At 38.5% G+C, this 22,085-nt stretch overlaps 1 protein-coding gene across 9 annotated transcripts in view; it reads left to right on the plus strand.

Annotated features, from left to right (window-relative positions):
• The window catches only part of ACACA (acetyl-CoA carboxylase alpha), a 332,267-nt gene that overhangs the window by 205,813 nt on the left and 104,369 nt on the right, over positions 1-22,085 (plus strand). For 8 of the 9 annotated variants that reach the window (XM_045299999.1, XM_045299998.1, XM_045300002.1 and 5 more), the window contains 6 exons: positions 6,565-6,588; positions 9,157-9,300; positions 10,063-10,159; positions 11,088-11,195; positions 16,306-16,362; positions 16,587-16,631. In XM_045299999.1, the coding sequence (XP_045155934.1) occupies positions 6,565-6,588; positions 9,157-9,300; positions 10,063-10,159; positions 11,088-11,195; positions 16,306-16,362; positions 16,587-16,631 (475 nt within the window). The remainder of the gene's footprint in view (positions 1-6,564; positions 6,589-9,156; positions 9,301-10,062; positions 10,160-11,087; positions 11,196-16,305; positions 16,363-16,586; positions 16,632-22,085) is intronic. The other variant, XM_045300000.1, reaches the window with a different exon arrangement.

Consider the following 22,085-nt stretch of genomic DNA (forward strand, 5'->3'; position numbering starts at 1 on the left):
TAACCTCTAAATTAGTGGTTCTTACCCAGTGATGTCCCTCCAAATCTGGGAAATAGTTTGCAAATGAACACATTGGGTCCCTAACTCCCAATATTCTTGATTAGAGTCCAGATGAATCCTGTTTTTTAAAACTCTGATAGTCCTGATGAGCACCTATAATAGAAAATGATTACTGATAAACTAATTTTGTCCAAATGTAATAATACAAACCACAGATATAATTTGAATTTTCTGTTGGTCACATTTAGAAATGATTATCATATAAGCAGGTGAAATTAAGTTTATTTGATTTTTATTTAATTAATATTCATAATTATTTCAATAAATTTCATGGTAATTTTTTACTTCACATATTAATTAGAGCTGACCACATTTTAAATAGCTTGATAGCCATGTATGGCTAGTGACCACCAGATTGGGCAATGAAATTCTAGATTTTAAAAACTAGGACAATCACAAATAAAGCAGAGCAGAGTCCTCTTTGCTTTATGTTAATAGTAATGCCTTTTGGAGGGACAAAGACTATTATTCTTATGTTGCTCAGTCTGGAAAATTACAAACTTGATACTATAGATAATATAATGTTTTGTTGTGCACTTCAGAAATTACTTTGTGAGAACAAAGAGCAAGATCCCTTATCATATAAATTTTACAAAAATATTTTTCCCAGTTAGTGGTAACAGATAAATTCTTTTTTATTTTTTAACAGATAAATTTTTAAGGGTTAAAACAGATTTTGTTTAACCAATTTTATACACTTTTTTTCCTGGCCATTGGTCTTCACATTCCTAGACAGACACTCATTTGAAGTAGACTACATTTGTAAGCTGTAATATCAAAGTAAGACTACAGTGTCTTGTTGTTTATGGGGTCACCTAGTGGGATTCCATTCCAGCAGTTTGTGTTTGACTAGAGATTTAGTACTGCTGGTTTAGGATGTTACCTGGGGGGTCTTTGTCTGCAAACTACAAGAAACAGAATCTGTTGACAGGAAAAGGTTCCTATGTGGATTGAAGATCTCTGCCCATTAGGACCTGCTTGGGGTTCTGGGAAAGACAAAATGCAAGCAATTTCCATTGCAAATGGGAGTAACATCCTCTAAGAGTGAAGGCACCCTTTCCAGCACACTTGAGCAGTTACTGTGTGACTGACTGTGTGCGCTTCTCATTTTTGTTATAATTTTTATAGGACTTTATATTGCTTGACTTAGTTTCTTCTCATTATAGTTGTCTCTTTTTCCTAAGGAGACTTTTTTTCTAGCTTTCAATTGAAAAAAAAAATTTTTTTAAAGCAACAGATTACTGGTTTATTCTTAACCTCTTTGTGTTCATCAACCTTACTAGGTAGACTAAAGCCAAGGCATCTTTTTTCTTCCTTATCTTCAACTCAAGACTTCCAATTTTCCTATGATAACGAGACGAGGTCCAACTTACTTTGGCATCCTTAGGTCAGATTTACTCACCAGATGATCCAGTTACTAGAATTTCACTCAGGAGAACTTTCGTCTGGACTTAGCCCCTTCTTAAATTCCTTTCAGTTGAATGAAGCTGCAGACATTTTCCTGGCTTAGGCATAGTTTGAAATCTACATATGTGATGTGTCTGTATGTTTGTATGTGTGTATATTTTTCCTTGACTGCCTTCTTAGCATTCACAAACTATGTCCTATTGTGTGATTATTGGTTTTTCTTATTTTTGGAGAAGGAATTTTTCCTGTGGGGTTTTTGTGTTTTTATTGTTTAGTTAAAGGTATTTTGTAGCCGGTTACCAGTTTTTAAAGGAAAAATAAGTGGGTTTCTTCACTCATTTTCTTGGTGCAGGAATAGTCAGAGCAGCAGGTCTACACTAAGAGAACATTTCGTTGTTACCTAAACTTCTAGGACCTAATTCTCTTGTCTAAGATTCCATCCGTTCAGCTCTTTAGTGAGTTAAACCTGTATTTTACATTGATTAACTATGGAGTTCAGAGTGCCACTGTTTAGAATTCCCTTTTTACTTTTTCCTCTACGGAGGCACGACTTAGAGCCAGAGGTGAATGTGTCCCTGGGTCGTGTCCTCCCCCGCCCAATTTTGAAACTCCAGTTTTTCCATCACTGGTGCTGGTGGTACAAAACATGTTTTGGAAACATCATTCTGAGTATGTCTTTTTTTGTACAAACGAATGAAATGTCTATCATCCGTAAGCTCTGTGAGTATGCCTATGGTTCAGTATAGTATGACAGTCAAGGAATACAAAATATAAAATTTCAAATGGTTTTAAGTAGGTCAGCAATCAGTGAACATAGTTCTTTTTTTTTTAAGTTTTTAAATTTCTGAAGAAGCACCAAAGTTTGATGCAGGAGATGGAAATATATTTTATTCTATGTTATGAATATTTAATTGGTGAGGACCTCGATGAAAATCTGTGCTAAAGTTAGGTTGTAGTACACTTTCTCTGCTATTTTTCCTTGTGAATTTGGTCTTCTGTGTTAGTGTTTTAATTCAGTGCTGCCTTTTACTCATGCTTTCTGTACAGAAGAGGTCGGCAGTGTCCTGATAGCACATGTTTTGATTATGACTAAGCTTAGGCTGCTGGCCACTCACTCTGAATGTTCAGCTGTCAGTGGACCACCACCTTCTTTGTGAGGGTCAGAAATCAGAAGTCATCCATATGCCTAATCAGCAGCCTGCTGCTATTCCTGAAGATTGTGATCATCTTTGACACCTAGCCACTGGACGGGATCCCTCTGGGTACTCTACTGAGATATCCCAAAGTCATCCAGCTTGTAACACGTTTTAGCAGTGGAACAGTTGGTTGTATTAGGTGGCCAGGATTAGCTATAAATAAGGAAAATCTTACAGTTCTTGCTTTCTTCCTTCAGAGTAGCCTGCTGATAAGATGCAAGCATCTGGCAGAAGAAGAAATTCTCAGCAGGTTTAAGTACTTACCAAAGTGCTTTCCTGTATCCATGGATCAGCTTATAGCCTCTGCTGTGTTATTTTGCCCCTCTAGACTTGTAAGATTGGAGAGTCGGGTTTAAAACTCACAATGTATCATTAGGGTAGCCCAAGGTCCTTTCTTGTCAAGGAACACTAGCTGATCCCAGGGGGAAGGAAAAGCAGAATCCAGGGCACCTGTAAATCCCTGTAGTTTTGTGCTGTGGATTTGTAGCTAATTATACAGTAGGCAGCGGTAAAATGCTGTAGTTCTGTTGGGGTATTTGTTTCAGAGAGAGTGAAATCTTCCAACAGAGTAAAGAAGAGGCTTCGGAGGGTCTGGAAATGAATGAAGCGATGATCATTTTATTGTAAACAAGCTCTGCAGTAGAATCAGAGCATCTGAACTGCAAAGGTAGGGGTGGAAAATGTCAATAGAAATATGTGGTTCAGATATGTTTTACACTTCTTGATTTGGATTCTCCTACAGAAGTATAGTCACGCAAGGAGACCACCACTGGTCACAGCCAGTCAAATTGCTCTTTCTCCTTTGGTACTGCTGGTGGTGACTGCTAGTAGGTTATTCAGCCGACCTCTTCTGATTCTGCTTTGCTGCTTGATTTCAAAAAAAGTTGCCCTGCACTGGCTCTCATTCACAGCTTGATGTAAACACTGCTTGTTTGCATGCATCCCCATCATTTTCATATAGGGCTTTTTTTTTTAAGTTAGAAGGCAAAAGAGGCAGGAACATTTTTATCTGTTATAAGATTTATGTTGGGTTTGCTAGAATCAAGAAAAATGAAATTCAGCTGGAAGGGATGGTAAAAGGCTCGGAGAACTTGTGACTGCCAGAGCAGTCGGTGTTCCTTAAATTAGAGAAGGTTTAGCGAGCAGGCAGCAACTCTGACTGCATTCATATCGAAGCAGGCTCACCAGCCATCTGGGCAGGCAGATCAATAAAATCAGAGGTGACTTGATGCCAAGAACCTCAGAATTCAAAGGATTTCTCTTGTCCTTCTTTAAAGTCTCTATTGATGTGGAGTGCTGCCCTCAGGAACTGAGATGAGAAAATGCCAGGTCTAGATTTTGGTTTTTGACACCGTATTGAACCATGCCCTTGGAAAGCATCTTTTTAAGTTTCTCAGTTATCCCACCTTTGAAATGGAACTCATAGCCTCGAAGGAAAGGCTATGATCGTTGTTACAATGAGGACTAAAGTGCTTTGCATAGCCTAACCAGCAGACTTGTGAGAAGTGAATTTTTGTTTCACCAATATATTTGAAGATGATTTTGATTGCCTTATCAGAGAGTAAGCAATTTGACTACTTTTGCGTGATAAGTATATAATGGAAATGTGGCAGATTTTATTTTAGCTACATAAATGGAATACATGACACATATACAACTGTTCCTTACTTGTTTTGTACAGAACTTGAGCCTACCTCTATGAGTCTGTTGTGTGTCACAGTAGCACATACTCTGCCATAATTGTCGTATTCTTAAACTGGTCCACTAGCCCCTGCATAGAGTAACAAAATATATAAATGATCATATGGACACGGCTAAGTATTTAACTGGTAATATATACAATTTGTTCTCTGTCCCTACTCATCTTCCATACAATCCTAAAGATTTTTATTCTACCAAAGAGGATAAAGCTGGCTCTAAACTTAATTCTTACATGATTGATTTGGGACCATTCCTTTAAAAACTGGAGTGGTTGGGAGTTTTTTGTACCCCGTACTGTGTAGATGGTTTACAATTCCTATAACAAGGCAGCAGGGGGCTCCCTATGAGAGCTTGAGAATTGCTCATGGAGAAGGGCAGGCTTGTTCTTTTCAATTCAGGTCTGTTTCTGCTGAAAACTTGGCCCACATCCTGTGAAGGCTCCCTAAGGGATTAGAGTGTAGTACAGAAGGAGTGAGACCATTTTATTTGTTTCCGAAATGGGTTAACAGTTGAGAGAGATTGTACTGATCGCTAAACTCCAAAAGCCTGGATAGATGGAGCCTGAGATTGCTTTGGTTGTAGAGATCTTCTCTCTGAACTAAGGTTCATGTAAGAAACGGTGCAGGTGGCCTCTTCCTTTAGAATCCTGTTTATTAGAAAAGGAAGACTTCCCTGTTTTCTCATTATTAGTCCGTTTAGTTAGCGTTCTGCTTAGCTGCACCTCTCTCTGCTATAGTACCTATGCTGATGAGAGCCAACTGCCTTATAACTAAGAATGTCTTGTAAAATGAAACCCATTTCCCTGAGTGACAGGCTCAAGAAATCCAAACAGCAGAGGTTCCGTTTTTGCACTAGGAGGTTGTTCTTGCTGCCTTATGAATTCACTCTGTGATACAGGTTTGATGCAAAGAGCATTGCTACTCACAAATCACAGGAGGTATGCAGGTCGTGTGCAGTGATATGTCACTGCTTTTTATTTATATGGCCAGCTCAGTCTATTCTGCTCCTTTCACTGCCATGGAAAGTGCATCATTTTCCTCCCTCCATCCTCCTTCCCACATATCATCGGCACCACCCACTATGTTCTGCCAGAAAGCCCCAACAATGATTAAATGCTGATAGAATGTTAAAAGGTTAAGATAACGGCCAATCAACCCCTTTACACTATCCCTAAATTGTGGGTAGTTAAGTATAAATTTACTCTCCTAATATTGAAAACCAAAGGGTTTTTGTTTAAGTTGAAGAAATGGCAGTATGAAGAGAAATAACTAGCAAAGACCAGAGAGAACGCAGGAGACTTGCCTTGCAGTTTCTCCTCCTGCTCGCAGTCTCTCTGGTGCCTCTGACACGTTCTTTATAGGACAATTGTAGGGGTAGCTAATTTTAAATAAGTCTTCGTTGATGAGGGGCTTCGAGTTTTTAACATGTAGGAATTTTTAAGAATTACTGCCACCATAAACTCATTTAATGAAAGAAGTATCCATTAATTAATTTTTATAAATTACATCACTCCCCAGGGACTCAATTATCATATTCCTGCATCATTTTTAGATCATTTGTGTGCCCATAGTCCACAATACTCTTTTATTTTTACCCCCATTTAAAGAGAATAGAATAGGTAGCTGGGAACCCATTATACTGAGTCAATTTTTGAGGAGAGTAGCTTGTAGGTCTGTTACATCCTGAGAACTCATTTGAGTGGGAGGGAGTATTGAATCAACTTTTCTGGGCCTCTATACCATACCTTTAGTAAAGTAGAACAAAGAAGAAGAGTCTAAGAATCCTGTCCAAGTATATTATTAAGAATTATATTTCACATTGAAGTTTAAGATAATAAACAATATTGTATCGATAAAATTAATTTACTTATATTTTGCCTATTTATGGGTATGTTTAATAGCATATATTTCATTAATACTCTGCATTGTATTTTGTAATAGAGCGTAAAGAAAAACCATATTAAATACATTTCAACCATTTCCAGCAACAGCTGGTATGGTGAGGTAGGTCAGGAGGCATGCCTCTTTCTAGGTACCCCAGGGGTTGAAAGGTAATAAGCACTTAATTATGTCTGCTGAATGCCAGAGCTGCCGAACTGGAGCTCCTCAGGACTGTATACTGGTCTGTATCTGTTCAGACAGTTCTCTTATTATGGCTTTCACTTACCTATCAGAAACTAACTCTGGTTGTCTAATTACAGAGGGAACATCCCCACGCTAAACAGGTACCGTATGCTAAGTTTCTTTTCCAATTAAAAATAAGCACCCTTTTTTTGTAAATCAGAATAGTGAAACGAAGAAATAACGCTACACTTGATAAATTATTATGGTCACTTCTTCTAAGGAGTCTTGAACCTCCCCTCCTCCCCCCACCGCTTTGGACTCAATAAATTATTCTTTTTGTTTAGAAAACATGTCTTCAGCTTTTCTCAGTTGTTCAAAAAGCCTTAGTCTGGTAAAGCTCCCGTTTTCCTGGTGTTTGATAGGGAATTGGTCTGCCTGATGTTCAGCTTTACTGAAAGCATCTTCTTTTGTTGCGATTTCTGTCTCTAGTTTGAGGCTTTCAGAGGAGAAACCCCTAAGGTTACTCTTTCCCTGGAAAATTGCCCATATATTTTTTTCAATATTTAGTTTCTCCATTTTGCTTCTCCTTTAGAGGAATTGCAAATCCAGAAATAGCTGATCTCATGTTTTATCAGTTTGTTAGCTATTTTTCTGAAGTGTTTACAGGAAGTCAAGTTTTATTTCAGATCTATAATGAGATTAATATTAAAAAGTTTACACGCATTTAAATTTTGCAAAGTGTAACCCTGTGAGGAAGTTTCAGCCTAATAAAACATAAGTGCTATATTAGTATCTTGAGTTTCTCCTACCCCTAAGCCAAGCAATGCAAGTTTGAGAGGGTAACATTTCTGATTGGGACTGAATCCACAAAAGACTCAGGTTGTAACTAATAATTTGGTTACAAGCTCTTTGTACATTGAATTATGCAAGTACATAGGCTTGTGTTTATTTTGCTCCTCTCCTTGTAAAATATTAAGCAAAACTGATTAGCATTTAGAATTCAATTTTGATAGAGAGAAAACGCTTTTATCTGGTCCTCTTATCTTCTGTTGGAGAGTGAGCTTGTTCATACCTGTCTTCCTCTGCCTGTCTTAGCCCATGAACATTATAAAAGAAGCTGAATAGTAGATATTTCCCCTGGGGTTCAATTTTAGTGAAAACGATACTCAACCCCATGTTGTATCACACAAACCAGCCTTTTAGCTTCTTTAGAGGGGAGTTCCCTTTAAAGTGTTATCTGAAAGAAAAAAAGTGTTATCTGGAACCCTTTTGCCTTTCCTGTCTAAAACCAGACAGGTTAAAAAGCTACAGTGCCTCACAAACTTGCTTTGTTAGTAAATATATTTGGTGATCCTAGAAAATAAGGAGAAATGGTCGCATTTCTGAGTTAATACAATTGTGAATCCCACTTTCTAGTGAGCACCATATGTATGACTTGCTTGATATGTGTTTCATTTGTTTGTTTCATACATGGTATGGTTTCCTCTCCACCTCTGCCTTTCTATTCTCTAGTACTGCCAGCAGATTAAGTACCCTTTTCATAGTCCTTGTTTGCCAAAAGGAATATACAAAACCCGAGTGTCAGTCTCGAGAGTCTGTGTGAGCAGCACACCCATCCTGTAAAGAATTTCATTACCTTGGATAATTTTGACTTGCAATGTGTGCCCAGATCTCAAATTCACATAACTGGCTTTCTTCCCCTCTGCAACCCTGCAGGTGGTGAACTGCAAGGAGGTTTTTAGGCAACTTTCCAAAGTGGAGTTACCAGTGCCTTACTTCAGATCAGTATGCTGGTAACATGTTGGGCAATTCCTGGAGGCATTCTTTAGCGTGGCTTTTCCTAAGAGGCTCTCCTGATTGACTAGGCAATCAGAAACACTTTATAGTATTATTTATCAGTACTGACTGCTGAGGTGCATCAAGTAATATACAGATTCGTTGTTTTCAGATTAAACAAATCAGTTCACTTCTCTTGAAGCATCTCCATTCAGCAACTATTTGTCATGCTTACACATACTCTGAGACCCATGCTCTGCCCTTTTGCATCTTGCTGGGAGTTAAGGGTAGAAGTTACTGTAGACATTTTTAAATATAAAAGGAAAACTTACAATTTGTGATAGAAAATTCTTGCCAAGGTGAAAGAACTATAATCCTGATAATTACTATTTCTATCAATCCCTTATGTTTCTGTACCCCAGTGTTTTTGTTTTTTTAATAATTACTAAAGCATTCCCACCAGCTACAGTTGCCTTTTTTTGTTTGTGAATACTTAATCTGTTACAATTCTTAGAACAAAATGCCTGAAGTGTTGCATAGTTGCAACTCAGTTGCAACTTGGCTTATTTCCTTTTAAACAAATGATTGTTGCAGGGAAGGGGAAGATGCAGGATGGTTTTTGACCCCTTAGTACTACTCATGACATATTGCCAAGGGATTAAAACTGCTCTGTGGGACAGGTGTGAATCTGCCCGGAAATTCTTGGCATTCTTGAGGGGAGAAAAAAATTGAGATATTTAGATGATGAAAATGTTCACATGGGGAAATCCAGATGAAAGGGTCAATATGAATCTAGCAAGGCATCCCTGTATAAATGGGGATAAAAAACCAAGTCTGCTCTGTAACCTGCCCCTACTTCAGAGTATGTATTCCCCTGACTTATTTTCCTTGTTGTTACCCATCCTTGCTCCTGCTTTCCTTTTATCTAATGAACTTGGTTTGATTATCATTAGGATGTCCTTCTCTTCCAACCTCAACCACTATGGCATGACTCACGTAGCCAGTGTCAGCGATGTGCTGTTGGATAACTCATTCACTCCACCTTGTCAGCGGATGGGCGGGATGGTCTCTTTTAGGACATTTGAAGATTTTGTCAGGTAAGACACTGTGGAACTATATCACTGCAAGGGAGTGATGGGGGTCTCTGTTTGGGGCTCTCAGTTTTCTCAAATAAGCGAAGGTCCCCAGAGTAGACACGAACCAGCTAAGGAAATGTAGCCATTGCTCTGTATGCCCCAAGAGGTAAGCATCCTTCCATTTCCACCTGGCATTCAGATTCTACAGACCTCTACGTGTGCTGTGAACCTCCTCAGAAAAAAGAAACCAGCAGAAACCATCTTTTCCTTCGGAGCTAACAGAAGAAGCCGTCTGCTCTATGATGAGTGAAATGTCAGGAGAAATTAAACACAACACTAGAGGAAGCCCCACCAGAGACGATACATCTTTTGATTAAATACATTCAGCAGCTATCTCTTGACGTATGCTGATGCAGTACCCTAGGGGGAGGGGTAATTACATTGGTCTGTCACTGCTCCCGTCCCAGTCTTTCTGTTGCTTCCAGACCGATGATGACAGCAGTGTTCATATCTTACATATGAAAACAAACAAAGCTTTAAATCATTCTTCTTTTAAAGAAAAAAATATGTATGGCTTATTAAAGGTTAAACAATCCATCCTCCTAATTTCTGCCACTTGGTGAAATTTTGCATGTCACCTCTAGCCACTGGTAATTCTATTCAGTTGGTTTTTGAGCGAGCCCAGGATAGGATCAATTATATTTTTAGACTGAGCTGGAAATAGCAGGGTTAGTTTCCTGCCACTCGAGTTTTCATTGTGAGTGTTTTCCTGATATTTTTCAGGATCTTTGACGAAGTGATGGGCTGCTTCTGTGACTCCCCACCCCAAAGCCCCACATTCCCTGAGGCAGGTCACCCGTCTCTGTATGATGAAGACAAGGTATTGTGCCCCCTTTGGGGTGGGGGAGTTGTTTCTTTAGAGACAGGCTTACACTGTGTATACTTAACTAGATCTGATTTTTTAACGTTATTGAATTTCTCTTCTTCCCAACTGTATATATCATTTTATCATTTAATTTTAAATGTTTCATCAAAGCTTTTTTTTTCTCTTTTCTTTTGAAATTCAGGAAAATCTAACTTCTAACCAGAAACCAAACAAAAGCATTATTACTCTTAAAGTTTATTGTACAAAATGAACTCAGCTATATCAGTTGTAGCTGCTTCTAGATCTCTGAATATTTCTTTGAAGAGTTAAACTATGGTTCCTGAATTCTTGCCTAGTGATGTGTTGTATTTTTGCATAGTGGTGTTATCATAGTCTTCAGGAAATGGTGGACTTTAGATTGTAGGGATAAAATAGGCATTCTGCCCTTCATTTAAATCCTTCCTTTTTATTTCTCCATAAACAAACTGTCCTGTTCTTTCCTGACTAGGTTATTTTCCCGGTGGTTTGATAGGTCCATTGTCTGGTAGATTGTAAGAAAGTATGCCATGTGAGAATATGTCGCATGACTTATTTCACTTATTTTTCTTCACTTTCTGTAAAGAGAGAGATGTAGAAAATTGTTTCACTCCCATTTTATGGATGTAAAAGAATACAGTGATCTGTAATTTTATGTCAAGTTAAGATTGGGGACCACCGTTAGCAATTACCTTTACTGCCTTATCTTTTAAAAATTGGCTTACTTAACTTCTCTTGTGGTTGTTGGGCAGTGTTTTTGATTTGATCATTCCTACTAGGGGCAAGGCAAAACACTGTATGATAGGGACTGCTTTTTTCAGGTATTTTAGCGAGTACTTTAACTTTTTCCCTGGTTCTGTATTAGCCAAGCCTCATAATCTCTCTGGCTTGTGTTCCTTGGTTACAGGTCCCAAGGGATGAACCAATTCACATTCTGAATGTGGCTATCAAGACTGACTGTGATATTGAGGATGACAGACTAGCTGCTATGTTCAGAGAGTTTACCCAGCAAAATGTAAGTGTTTGATTGGTTGGAAACTGGTGACGGCCCCTTTCTTGTTAGCTGTGTGTCATATTTATCCTCTTATCAGTTTGTACATGTAAGGCCTATCACTGATAGTGGCTCTATCTTTTCTATAGTTCTATATGTAGGGATAAAATTCCAAAGTAATTTAATAATAAATTGTGAACATCTCTTTCTGTCAAGAAAAATAAAGACCTCAAATATTTAAAATGTTTTAGGGGAAACTGTTCCTTTATCCCTCCCATAGCCTCCAGTCTTTGAACCTGCTGGTGACTTCAAACTCCACCTGCCTACGCCCAAACTCCCCTCAGGCCTCTTCTACTTTCCCATCTCCCTCTTTTTAAAGATCAGCTATCCTGTCGCCTTCACAAGTTTATGGAATTCCATGATCTAACCCTAAATTCTCACCATTTTCCTTCACCTCTTCTCCCCTGTGCTCCGCCTCACACCTCCCCACCCCCGCGCTAAAACAACAAGCAAACCTTTTACTGCCCGTTACTCAGTTTTCTTTTCCTTGCCCATCCCCTCATTCTACCGCTCTCTAATCTATAGCTGTTTCTTTGTAACTAATCGTCACCAAAGTGTGTTCGGTTTTTTTCTTTGCAGTGTTCCTTATCCTCTCTCGTTTCTTGGTTTCAGTTTTCCATTGCTACTGCCATTTCTGTATTTAAACCCTGAACTGTTCACACATGAAAATAAACCTGAGTTCACTCACCAAGGAGGCCTTAGCTGAAGAGTGCTAAGGCTGTGGGTGGCTGCAGTCGATTTACTTTTGATCCACCCGTCTGCCTCTACCCTCTCCCTTCAGACAGTTCCAAAGTGTTCTCCCACCCAGGAAGGACCCTCTCTTACCTTCAGAATGCGTACCTTTCATAATCTAGCCTCTACTGGTCTGTGGAAAGATTTAGGTTTTTCTTGTCTCTTTCTGATCTGTAGTGTTTTCCATTTTCTATCTAAATCTTCCTTCTCTTAACTTCTGTAGCACAAAATAAAATGCCTTTTCTCCCTTGAATTTCTAACCATTCAGCATACATTTATAAAAGTATTATTAACAATACTTTTGACTTATAAAGTACTTGGGGGTGGGGGTGGAGACTATATTTGCACTTTACCTCAATCCCTTGGGGTTAATCAGGAATCATTCCAGTTTTACATGTGGGGAAAAGTAAGCTTAAACTCAGATCAAGACTCCACCATCTCTAGCTAATAAACCTTACAACAGTAACTCTTCACTCTGGTTCTAAGGAGTACAGGTGTAGGTGTTTCAGTGCTTAACACATTCTTACCCTAATGATGCTTATAGTCTAGCCGAGGGGTCTGAACAGGCATGTCTAAAATGATGATCTACATTACATTTCATTGTGAAATGTGATGATGTCAATGTACCTCTCTGAGAATGCTCTGTTGGCACGATCTGTGTGTTTTCTTTGAGCAGAAAGCACTAAGCCTGTGTTTGAGGGTTGTATGCTGTATAGCTGAATCCAATCATAGCAAACCTGTAGGGCAGACTAGCAATGCCCTCATAGGATTTCCAAGGCTGCAGTCTTTATGGAAAGGAACTCTGGCAAAGTGGTTGAGCACTTGGCTGTTAACTGAAAGTTTGGTGGTTCAAACCTACCAGGTGCTCTGCAGAACGCTGTATCAATCTGCGTTCATAAAGAGTAATCACCTTAGAAGCCCTCTGGGTCAGCCCTACTCTGTCTTTATCGGTTTACTATGAGTCAGTATCAAAGCAACGGGAATAGATTTGGTTGGTCCATATTTATAGAAGCAAATTGCCACATTTTTCTCCTGCTAGCACATTTATGTTGGTGGCCTTCAATTACCTGCTAAATCTTTAACTACTGTGTTACTGGGGCTTCTACTTAACCCATACTCACTCACTGCTATTGAGTTGATGCCAATTCATCATGTTCCTATAGGACAGGGTAGAACTGCCCCTGTGGGTTTCTGACACTAACTCATTATGGGAATAGAAAGTCCCACCTTTCTCCCATGGAGCAGCAGGTGGTTTTGAACTGCTGACCTTGTGGATGGCAACCCAACACATTACCACTATACCACCTACGTAATCTGTAGTACTTATTGTAGAGAACTCAGTAATTGTTTAAATAATTTGTTCTGTGTTATAAACCATTGTTGCCATTGATATTTTCATCATGTAAGACAGATACCATGGAAAAAATGGTAACTATGATTAAGAAGTACAGTAACATCTACTCTGTACTGTCCTCATAGCACTTAAACTGACTGGGATCTCAATACCAACATGGGAAAAAAACAAAAATAAAGGAAATGGGTGGGTATTTTTCTTTTAGAAGAGAAATTTAATGACTTTCTTGCCCTTGACTAGGACCTACATGAAATTAACCCTCAGACCAGTGACCAAGGAACCCTTAGCTGAAATGCCCAAATCTTATAGGTAGCTGCTGCTGCTGCTGCTGCTGCTGCTTCATGAAATAACTATAAATGATTCTGCCCAGGTTTTGAGCCATCCATTACCCAGATTTGACTATCGCATCCCCCCCCTCCCCCAATATTTGACATCAGTATTAGGCTTTCTATCATTCTCTGTTCTAAACTTTGTGTATGTGCATTTTTAAAGAGGTGATTTCTTCATTTTACTACATCTTTTTGTAACATTAATGGGTGAGAGGAAATTACCTTTTTCCTTTACTGGAGATGGAAACCGAGGCACACTGAAACCCATTATCTTTCCCTTAGGATACTGGGATGCTAACAGTAGACTGCAGGTGGGCCAAGATTCAAGGAACTATTTATTACCTACAGCTGGCTCTGTGCTTATATAAGGCTACGTGACATTTTTGCTTCCTGATTTGGGGGCGGTAAAGGAAAGATTTTTTTAAAAGCTGAAGTGATACCTAGTTTCGTTTCTTTTTACTTTGTGATCATGCTTCTAACAGTTTAGGAAAAGTTTTGATTTTTTTTTAAAGCACACATTAAACTATCAAATAGGTTGATCCAAATTGTCCACATAATCTTCTAGTCCCAGCATGTCTTTTTTTCCCTCATAGAAATTAGGATCATATATTTGTAAATGACTTGTGGAGGAGATTGAAGCCGTCGGTGTAAATGGAGTTTCTCCAGGTGCTGACGCCTAATCGCTGGGTAATAGCTGTGGACTTGCTGTGAGACCCGCATTATTACAATGTAATCAGAATCCTGTTGCTCTGCTGTTATTGTCAGCCACTTGTGGAATTTTAAAAGCAATAACAATTTTGATTTTAAATCATGGCATTATTAAAGTTATTTTCTTCACTTGCCAGAACATAGCTATTGGTGCTTGTCTTTGAAGGACTTGGCTGTAGTGGAATTCTTTATTGGTATCAGAAGAAATATTTCTATTTCTGGTGCACATGAAACCAAGGACCATCCTTCTGGTTTTAGCACAGCTTTTTCTTAGTGTCATGTCAATACTTAGTGATTTACACTTAATGGGTATAGTGTTACTAGAGATCATTTTAAACGTAGCTAAGGCCAAACTTGCTTATATTTGACCTGGAAATTTGTTATTAGGATTTTTTTTTAGAACTCATTTTGTTATTTTCTGTTTATGCTCTTAATCAAATTAAGTTTACTACTAAGCAATAACATGCCAGATAAAGAAATAGGAGAACATAATTATAAGACGAAGATTTCAAGTTATAAGAATCTGAATACAATTTCTTCTTGGACCCCTTATTTCTGTTACCAAAGATGAAATAAACTGATGTGTTCCAGGGGAAAAAAAAAAAAAGAGGAAGCTAATTTGAATTTTTAAAACTTGCGCCCAAAATGAAATTGAATTTCTTATTGTTGAAATTCTTTTTTTAAATTGCTAGAAATTTTCTTTGGAATCTATCTCTGGGTTAGAGTTGTAGCAGAGAGTGTGTTGAAACTAAATCTGGGTTGGGTTTGTGAAATATCATTCCCCCTATTATTCTGTCAAGTCATTCAACTGGGATTGCCTTTCTGCTTGCTTGTTCTCATGTAGTCTCTCTTTGTTCAAATTCACTACCTTGGGTCAACTGAGACTCATAGAAACTCTATAAGACAGGGTGGATCTGCCCCTGTGGGTTGCTGGGACTATAACCATCATTACGGGAGCAGAAAGCCTTCATCTTTGTCCTGCAGAGTGGCTGGTGGGTTTGAAGTGCTGACCTTGTGGTTAGCAGCCTAAGTGTAACCCACTCTACCTTCAGGGCTCCTCTCTGTTTGGTAGGTACCCTTATAAGCATTGCATTTACTAAATTAGCTAATATATTTCTTCGTCTCTGCCTTGTGAGGTGAAAACAGTACAGGATAGAGAGCTTCAGTTGGGAAGGCCCAAGGATCCTACAAGGGGCTGTCTTGAAATTGCTGATCTCTGTGGACTTGTGGTGTACCACTTACCTGTTCCAAGAGGAGATATAAATAATCACTGAAGTTAAAGACTGTCGAGACTTGCTTTTAACAATTTTTAAAAACCGGGTTTTTATTTATTTGCTTGCTTGTTTTTGATGGTGTCTTGTAAAGTGTGTGTGTGGGGCAGGTGGGTGGGTGGGTATTTTAGAATAGTAGAACAATTCAGAATTTCCAAGGTTGACTTGTAGGAATGTCACATCTGATGAGACTCAACTCTCACTGCCATCAAGTCAGTTCTGACTATGGCAACCCTATAGCTAATACCCTCCATCTACATAGCAGGTTAGTATCTTTATTTTCTGATTTTACAAATAGTTCTTTCCCTTTGCTAGATTATTTCTATATCAGCATTAATCTCCCTATTTGAATAATCTGCCCCCCAATGCAATTTCTGTCAGCAGTTGTGTTAAGATCTACTTTGATATGAATCTGTCCTGAGAGAACTGAATGAGCTCAGATCACCCATTTTCCTCCATAGAGTTCTTCAGTTTTGATCAGATCAATATAAAACCTATTTCATAAGACTTAGTCCCCCAAGCCAGTTTGAGATTTCTTTGTTTACAAGTTTAGGGGTGCTGAGCCAAGATTTAGGTATCCAAAAAAAGTGCTTAGCCTACACAGAAGCTTACAAGTACTGCATGAAGTAAAATTTTAGGTGAATGGAGATCTTATCTTCTGTCTACTTGTTTGTTCACAGAAAGCTACTCTGGTTGAGCATGGAATCCGTCGCCTTACTTTCCTGGTTGCACAAAAGGTACTGTACCTCTCTAATACTTCTTATGCTGCTTAATAGAAGTATTTAAAAAATTAATGGGATTGTAAACTTATATTTATTTGTAGAATTTATAAGGGGACTTAATTATTTTTCAATAAATTTGAGGAGAATACATTAGTTTAACTCATCACCTTTTTATAATGCGTTGATTTTTTTAAATTTTAATTAATTGTCAGCTTTGACTCTTTTCTTTCACTTGAAAGGATTTCAGGAAACAGGTCAACTATGAGGTGGACCAAAGATTTCATGTAAGTAAAGAAACCACAACAAAATCTTACTATATAGATAGATATTACTAGAATACAGTATGAGTTGTTTAAAAGGAAGGCCTAGGCTAACATTTGGTCCCCTTCCCTTTAGACAATATAATGATAATGAATGTTCAGTTCTTCTACAGAGTGTTTCAGCTAAAGATATTTTTGCTTTGTTTTACCTTATAGTGAATTCTCAATATAATACTGACAAATAGATAAGGAGAGCTACATGCATTTATACAGATGAAGAAGGTAGAAGCAAGGGCTAACCAGCAGTTTTTTCCCAAGCACACAGTGAATCAATAATCAAGAACTGCCACATGTATCTTGTGGTCTTGGTTTCTACCAAAGATGAATTCAAATTCTACTATTGAGAACTTTCCATTCTAAAGAACAATGACTTATCATTCAAAAACACAAGAACCTAAGTTGTGGTTTTTTTCTCTTGTTATGTTAGATTCATTAGTTCTCAGCTGGAAATAAATAAAAATTAAGAATTAAGTTGCTGTTTTTCCATTTAATTAAATTATCTTAAGACTTAGAGGACTAAAATGTGAAGGGATTTGGCAGAGAGTTAAAAAATACAGTTTGTTATAAAGATCGCATTCTCTAAAATGGATGATTTTAGTCACGCTCACTTTCTTAACAGTAGTTAACACAGTGTCTTTTATACGTGTATATACGTAATGTATTGCATATACATAAAACTGTAAGCAAGAAGTAACAGTGTTAACTGAGTTTCTTCAAGCTTTCCCATGTGGTAGGCACTTGCAATACTGTAGAAAAGCATCTGTGTGGCTGTCTTGTCCTCCCTGCTGCTAGCTGGGCCCTGTTTTGCATGGCCAGTAATGGCACTTACTATCACTTTTAAAAGTAATCCTAATGTAGTTAATAAATAAGATTCCAAAAGATGTTACCAATTCTTACTGTACATGATTAGAGTTTTGTTTTAGCAATTAAGGTAATTTAGTTGTTGTGTTAGGCAGGGTTCTCTAGAGAAACAAAACCAGTACACTTAAGATTATATATATAAAAGGATAGGTTTATACAGCACGAAGGAATACAGCGGCTCATTAGTCCTCACAGCAGTGTAGAGGGCTTACTTTCCAGCTGACTCTTGTGGGACAGTTCATACACTGAAAATCCTTCCTACTCACTCTGGCAGCTGGTGCAAGGTCAAGGAAGCCAAGTCTGCCCGCAGGCAGCAGACGAGGCAGCAGCAGGAAAATGAGATGTCGAGGAAGGCGTAGCAGAGGCCAGCAGCACAGCAGTATAGGAAAACAGGTCGTGAGGGACCCTCAAGCTGTAGCGATGGAAGGCTCAGAGACATCCGCTCAGAGGCATCCACCAGTTGACTCTGAGCGCAGAGCAGCTAACTCAGGCAACAGCTCCCTGGTCTGATCACCAGGGAGAAAGAGAAAGAGGCTGGCCTCAGAGGATTGCCATTTATCTCTGTTGCCCTCCAATCAATCTGTGACCTGATTGACAAGCTAAACTCCTCCCACTTGTTCCTAGGGGAGCTATGTTGGCACACAAAAAACCCAACACCTCTTTCAAGCCCTGTTCATATGCATTAATGAAGATAATATTGGGAATTCCAGAAAGGACTTTTCTGAATTCAAGGACTGACCTGTAATTGTTTTTATTGCCCTTTTGTTTATTAGGCATCTAGCATGTATCATTTTGTTTTCCTTCTCACAGTCCACCTTATTGGATCCAAAAAACTCAAACCCACTGCCATTGAGTCAATGCTGATTCATAGTGACCCCCTCTGGGTTCCCAAGACTGTAACTGTTTACTGGAGTAGAAGGCCCAGTCTTTCTCCCATGGAACTGCTGGTTGTTTTGAACTGGTGACAATGCAGATCGCAGCCCCAACGCATAACCACTACCACCAGGGCTTCTTACCTTATTGGGCTAGTCTAGCAAAACGAGGATCTACATGCAAGCCAACATTTTCTGACATGCTTTTGGAAATGTTGTAGACTATAGCACTCATGTGTTATTGATGTTAGGAAACGAAGCAGAGTGCAGACATGTATCAATCAATAACTGTAGATGGGAAACTGGAGACAGTGGAGAAGTGGAGGAGCTTAAAGAGGACCCTGGGCTTTAGAAAGAAAAATCAGAGCTTAGAAAATAAAATGGATACTTGGGAATAGAATATGAGAGCCTATGAATAAATACGTTGGCGAAAGCTGCTAGTCAGCACTGAGGTAGACATGCCAGATACAGGCCCTGGATTTGGGAATAATACTAGGCTAGATTCTTAAGTGTTAGCTTGATTTTTCTGATCTTACTGACTTTGCAATTCAATATATGATCTGGGGACAAACACGGAATTGGTGAAATGTTTTCCTTTTTCCTTATGATCCAGGTGAAGTCTTTCCATCTGTAGAATGCTAACTGGTTTCCTATGATAAGCATTCCATATGAATTAAAATTCTCCACTAAAATTTTTTATAAGTTAGTAGCATTAGTTCTCACAGGCATTATTTTTTTAAGTTTAAAATATGGCTCCAACCCCTTTCTTATCTCTCTGCGTCTATAGCATGTCCTTGAGTATATACAACAGCTTTTAAACATTTCCCCTCTCAGTTCACCCCACATCTCTGGATTTAGCTTGAATAGACATGTATAGGCAAAATCTGCCCAAATGAGCCCAGCAGGGATACTTTCTTGGGAATCACTTTCCAGTTCATATTTATAGTGTCATCAAATGAGGAATCAGTTAAATAATCAAGTGATTTGATTGACCAGGAATGTAGGAGAGACAGCTTTCTACATAGAGAATATTAAATTTTAGGCATGAACTTGATTTGCTCTGAAGAATTCCAGGACATAGGAGTTGGGATGTTTCTGTTTTGGCCCCTTAGAAATGATTAGTGGCTACACAGGGGGCTAGAACAACTATTATTGAACTTCTCTTAAGGTCTACAATAGCCCAGAAGCCATGGCAGCAGTGGTACAAATCTGGGCTCCCTGCCATGGCACTGCTGTGAGTGCCCCTACTGGTGGTAGCTTGCCATTCCCAAAGGATGCTTAGTGTGCTTGCCCTATAGTTAGTGTGGTGTGAAAAAGAGGAAGCTTTCTGGGAGTTTTAGCGATGAATCCCTTGATCTCTCTGGCTTCTTGGTAATCCACTGTGATGTATGCAGCCTCCTCTGTTCTACACTGTGAAATCCCTATATCATTGAATAGAAGAGAGAATGTGCACATGAGGACAAGGAGAGGAGGAAGGTTACCAAGTTTGCTTCAAGAACAACATTGGCTGATGTAGAGTGAAGTAGTTGTACCATTTGGGAGTCTTCAGACGATCTTGTAGACTATTTCAGCCACAAGCTTCAGAACCCAGCAAGGCAAATGAGGGCTAGACAGATGCCCACAAAATCTGTGTGTTATTAGATGTCTATTCATATGGCACTGAGGGTGTAAGCACTTCTAAAACTTCATTGTTTAACTGCTGCAGTCTCCAGAGAGCTGTGCACAGCAATGTCTGCTGCGGCCGTAGTCTTATGACTGTAAATGGAGAAGACTGCTCTTCTGAGCTGGCAGTATTCAGCAGCAGTAAAGAATGTGTCAAGTCCACAACCATCTAATTAAACCAAGGGCCCATAGTGGGACTTGAAGAATTGCCTAACATTGCTACTAAATGAAAATTTTGAGAGAAATGTTGTCCAATATTCTTGTTTGTATTTAAAAAACAAAACAAAAACGGAACATGACCTTGGAAGCCATAGAAGAGGCTCCTTGATTTCATGCAGTTACCTAAGCTGTAGTTGTACTTTTTCCCCCTAGTATTAAGGAGTCTTGGTGGCATAGTGGTTAAGGACTTGGCTGCGAACCAGAAGGTCAGAAATTTGAACCTACCAGCCACTCCATCGGAGAAAGCATGGCAGTCTGCTTCCACATCTTGTACATCCTTAATAACAACCCTAAGGGGAATATCTGCTGTCAGGGGGGCACTATAAGTCAGAAACAACTAGTGGCAATGCATTTGGTTTTTGCTTTTTAAATTGTTTAGTTTCACATTTCAGAGCTGGGAATTCCAAACAGTACAGCAGAATGTACTGAAAAATAAAAATATTAGACTATTTTTGAAGCTCCCCATATTTTTTCAAGTTTTATTAAAGGTATGAAAATGCATTTTTTCAGGATTTTTTATTATTATTTGCCACCTAACCAAAGGCATTAGGACCCAAAACTGCAATAAGATTCTTGAATAGTTTTGCATGTTAATGCTGCCTTTTGTTTTCTACTTACAAGATTTCAAGAATTTCTGCCAGAAAGAGAGAGTTGTCATTTTACTAATTGTTATGTGACTCTTACTTCAAAATTAATTGTTTTTAATTTCTTTTTTGCTCTGAGGGAAGAGCCCACTGCTATACACAGTTATTGGATTAGTAGTATATTTCTTTTAGGTGGAGGAGGGCCAGGAATAAGGTACTTCTGTGGTTGCTAGTGGTCCAACTATTACTTTTTCAGAAGGTTTGGTTTGGGTTTTTGTTTTAATTACAGTCTATATAATTAGTTCTCAGCATGTTGAGGTAAAAGAGAATTGCACCAGCAAGCTTCCAATTTCTTCATCTCATTAGGTTTTTAACACGATTATTAGTATCATAATCAGCTATGATGTTTTCTGTTGCAGGTTTTCACATTCTCTGGTTTGCAGGGTGTCTTGATTGGCTAATTTAGGCAGATTATTTTGATTGTCTTGATGATGGTTGGCTGATTAGAACACAGCAGGAGTATAATTTCTTCCTGAGAAATGTTGCATTCTTTTGTTTTTTGGTACCAGAACGCTAAGAGTGTTTTTCTTTGTGTACATTCAATTATGATATTTGCCCATAACACTCGTAGAATGCTTGGAAAGCAATTACATTAGTGATGGAATAAGCATGAGTGCTGTTAGTGGAAAAATTGCCGTATGAGGGTAAGGTAGGATGAAATAATTTGCTCAAACTATAGGAGCAGAGACTTGGATTTTGTCTTTTTTGCCCTTTGCCACTGTTTCTGTGGTTTTTGAGTGCCAAAAGTGTGGTGCTCTGGAATAGATTTTTCTAAAAAAGCTTTCAGATTTCCATCTCTGGAATAATTGCACAGTAGCCCCACTTTCCTATTGAATTTCCTATCCTGAATGCTCTATCCTTCAATGGAGGGTTTTTCTGTAGACTGAAAATTTACTCCAAAGTTTTTCTTCAAAAGGTTTGCTTATATTATCTTATGACACCTTTCCTAAATAGCCTTAATGAAAGTGATTTTCCACCTCCACCAAGAATTAGCCCATCTCTTTCACTATTTTTAATAAGGGGATTTCTACTTAAATTATTTTTCATTACCTTCAGTTGGTAAGAATTTTCTTAATTGATACTGTCGGAAAAGTTGGGGGAGGGGAATTTTTTTAGGAAGAATATTTTGAATAAATATATAGATACTTTAGTTAGCTACT

Source organism: Echinops telfairi, unplaced genomic scaffold (assembly GCF_000313985.2).
Source record: "Echinops telfairi isolate 266 unplaced genomic scaffold, ASM31398v2 ScPeMD7_7458;HRSCAF=8496, whole genome shotgun sequence".
NCBI lineage: Eukaryota > Metazoa > Chordata > Mammalia > Afrosoricida > Tenrecidae > Echinops > Echinops telfairi.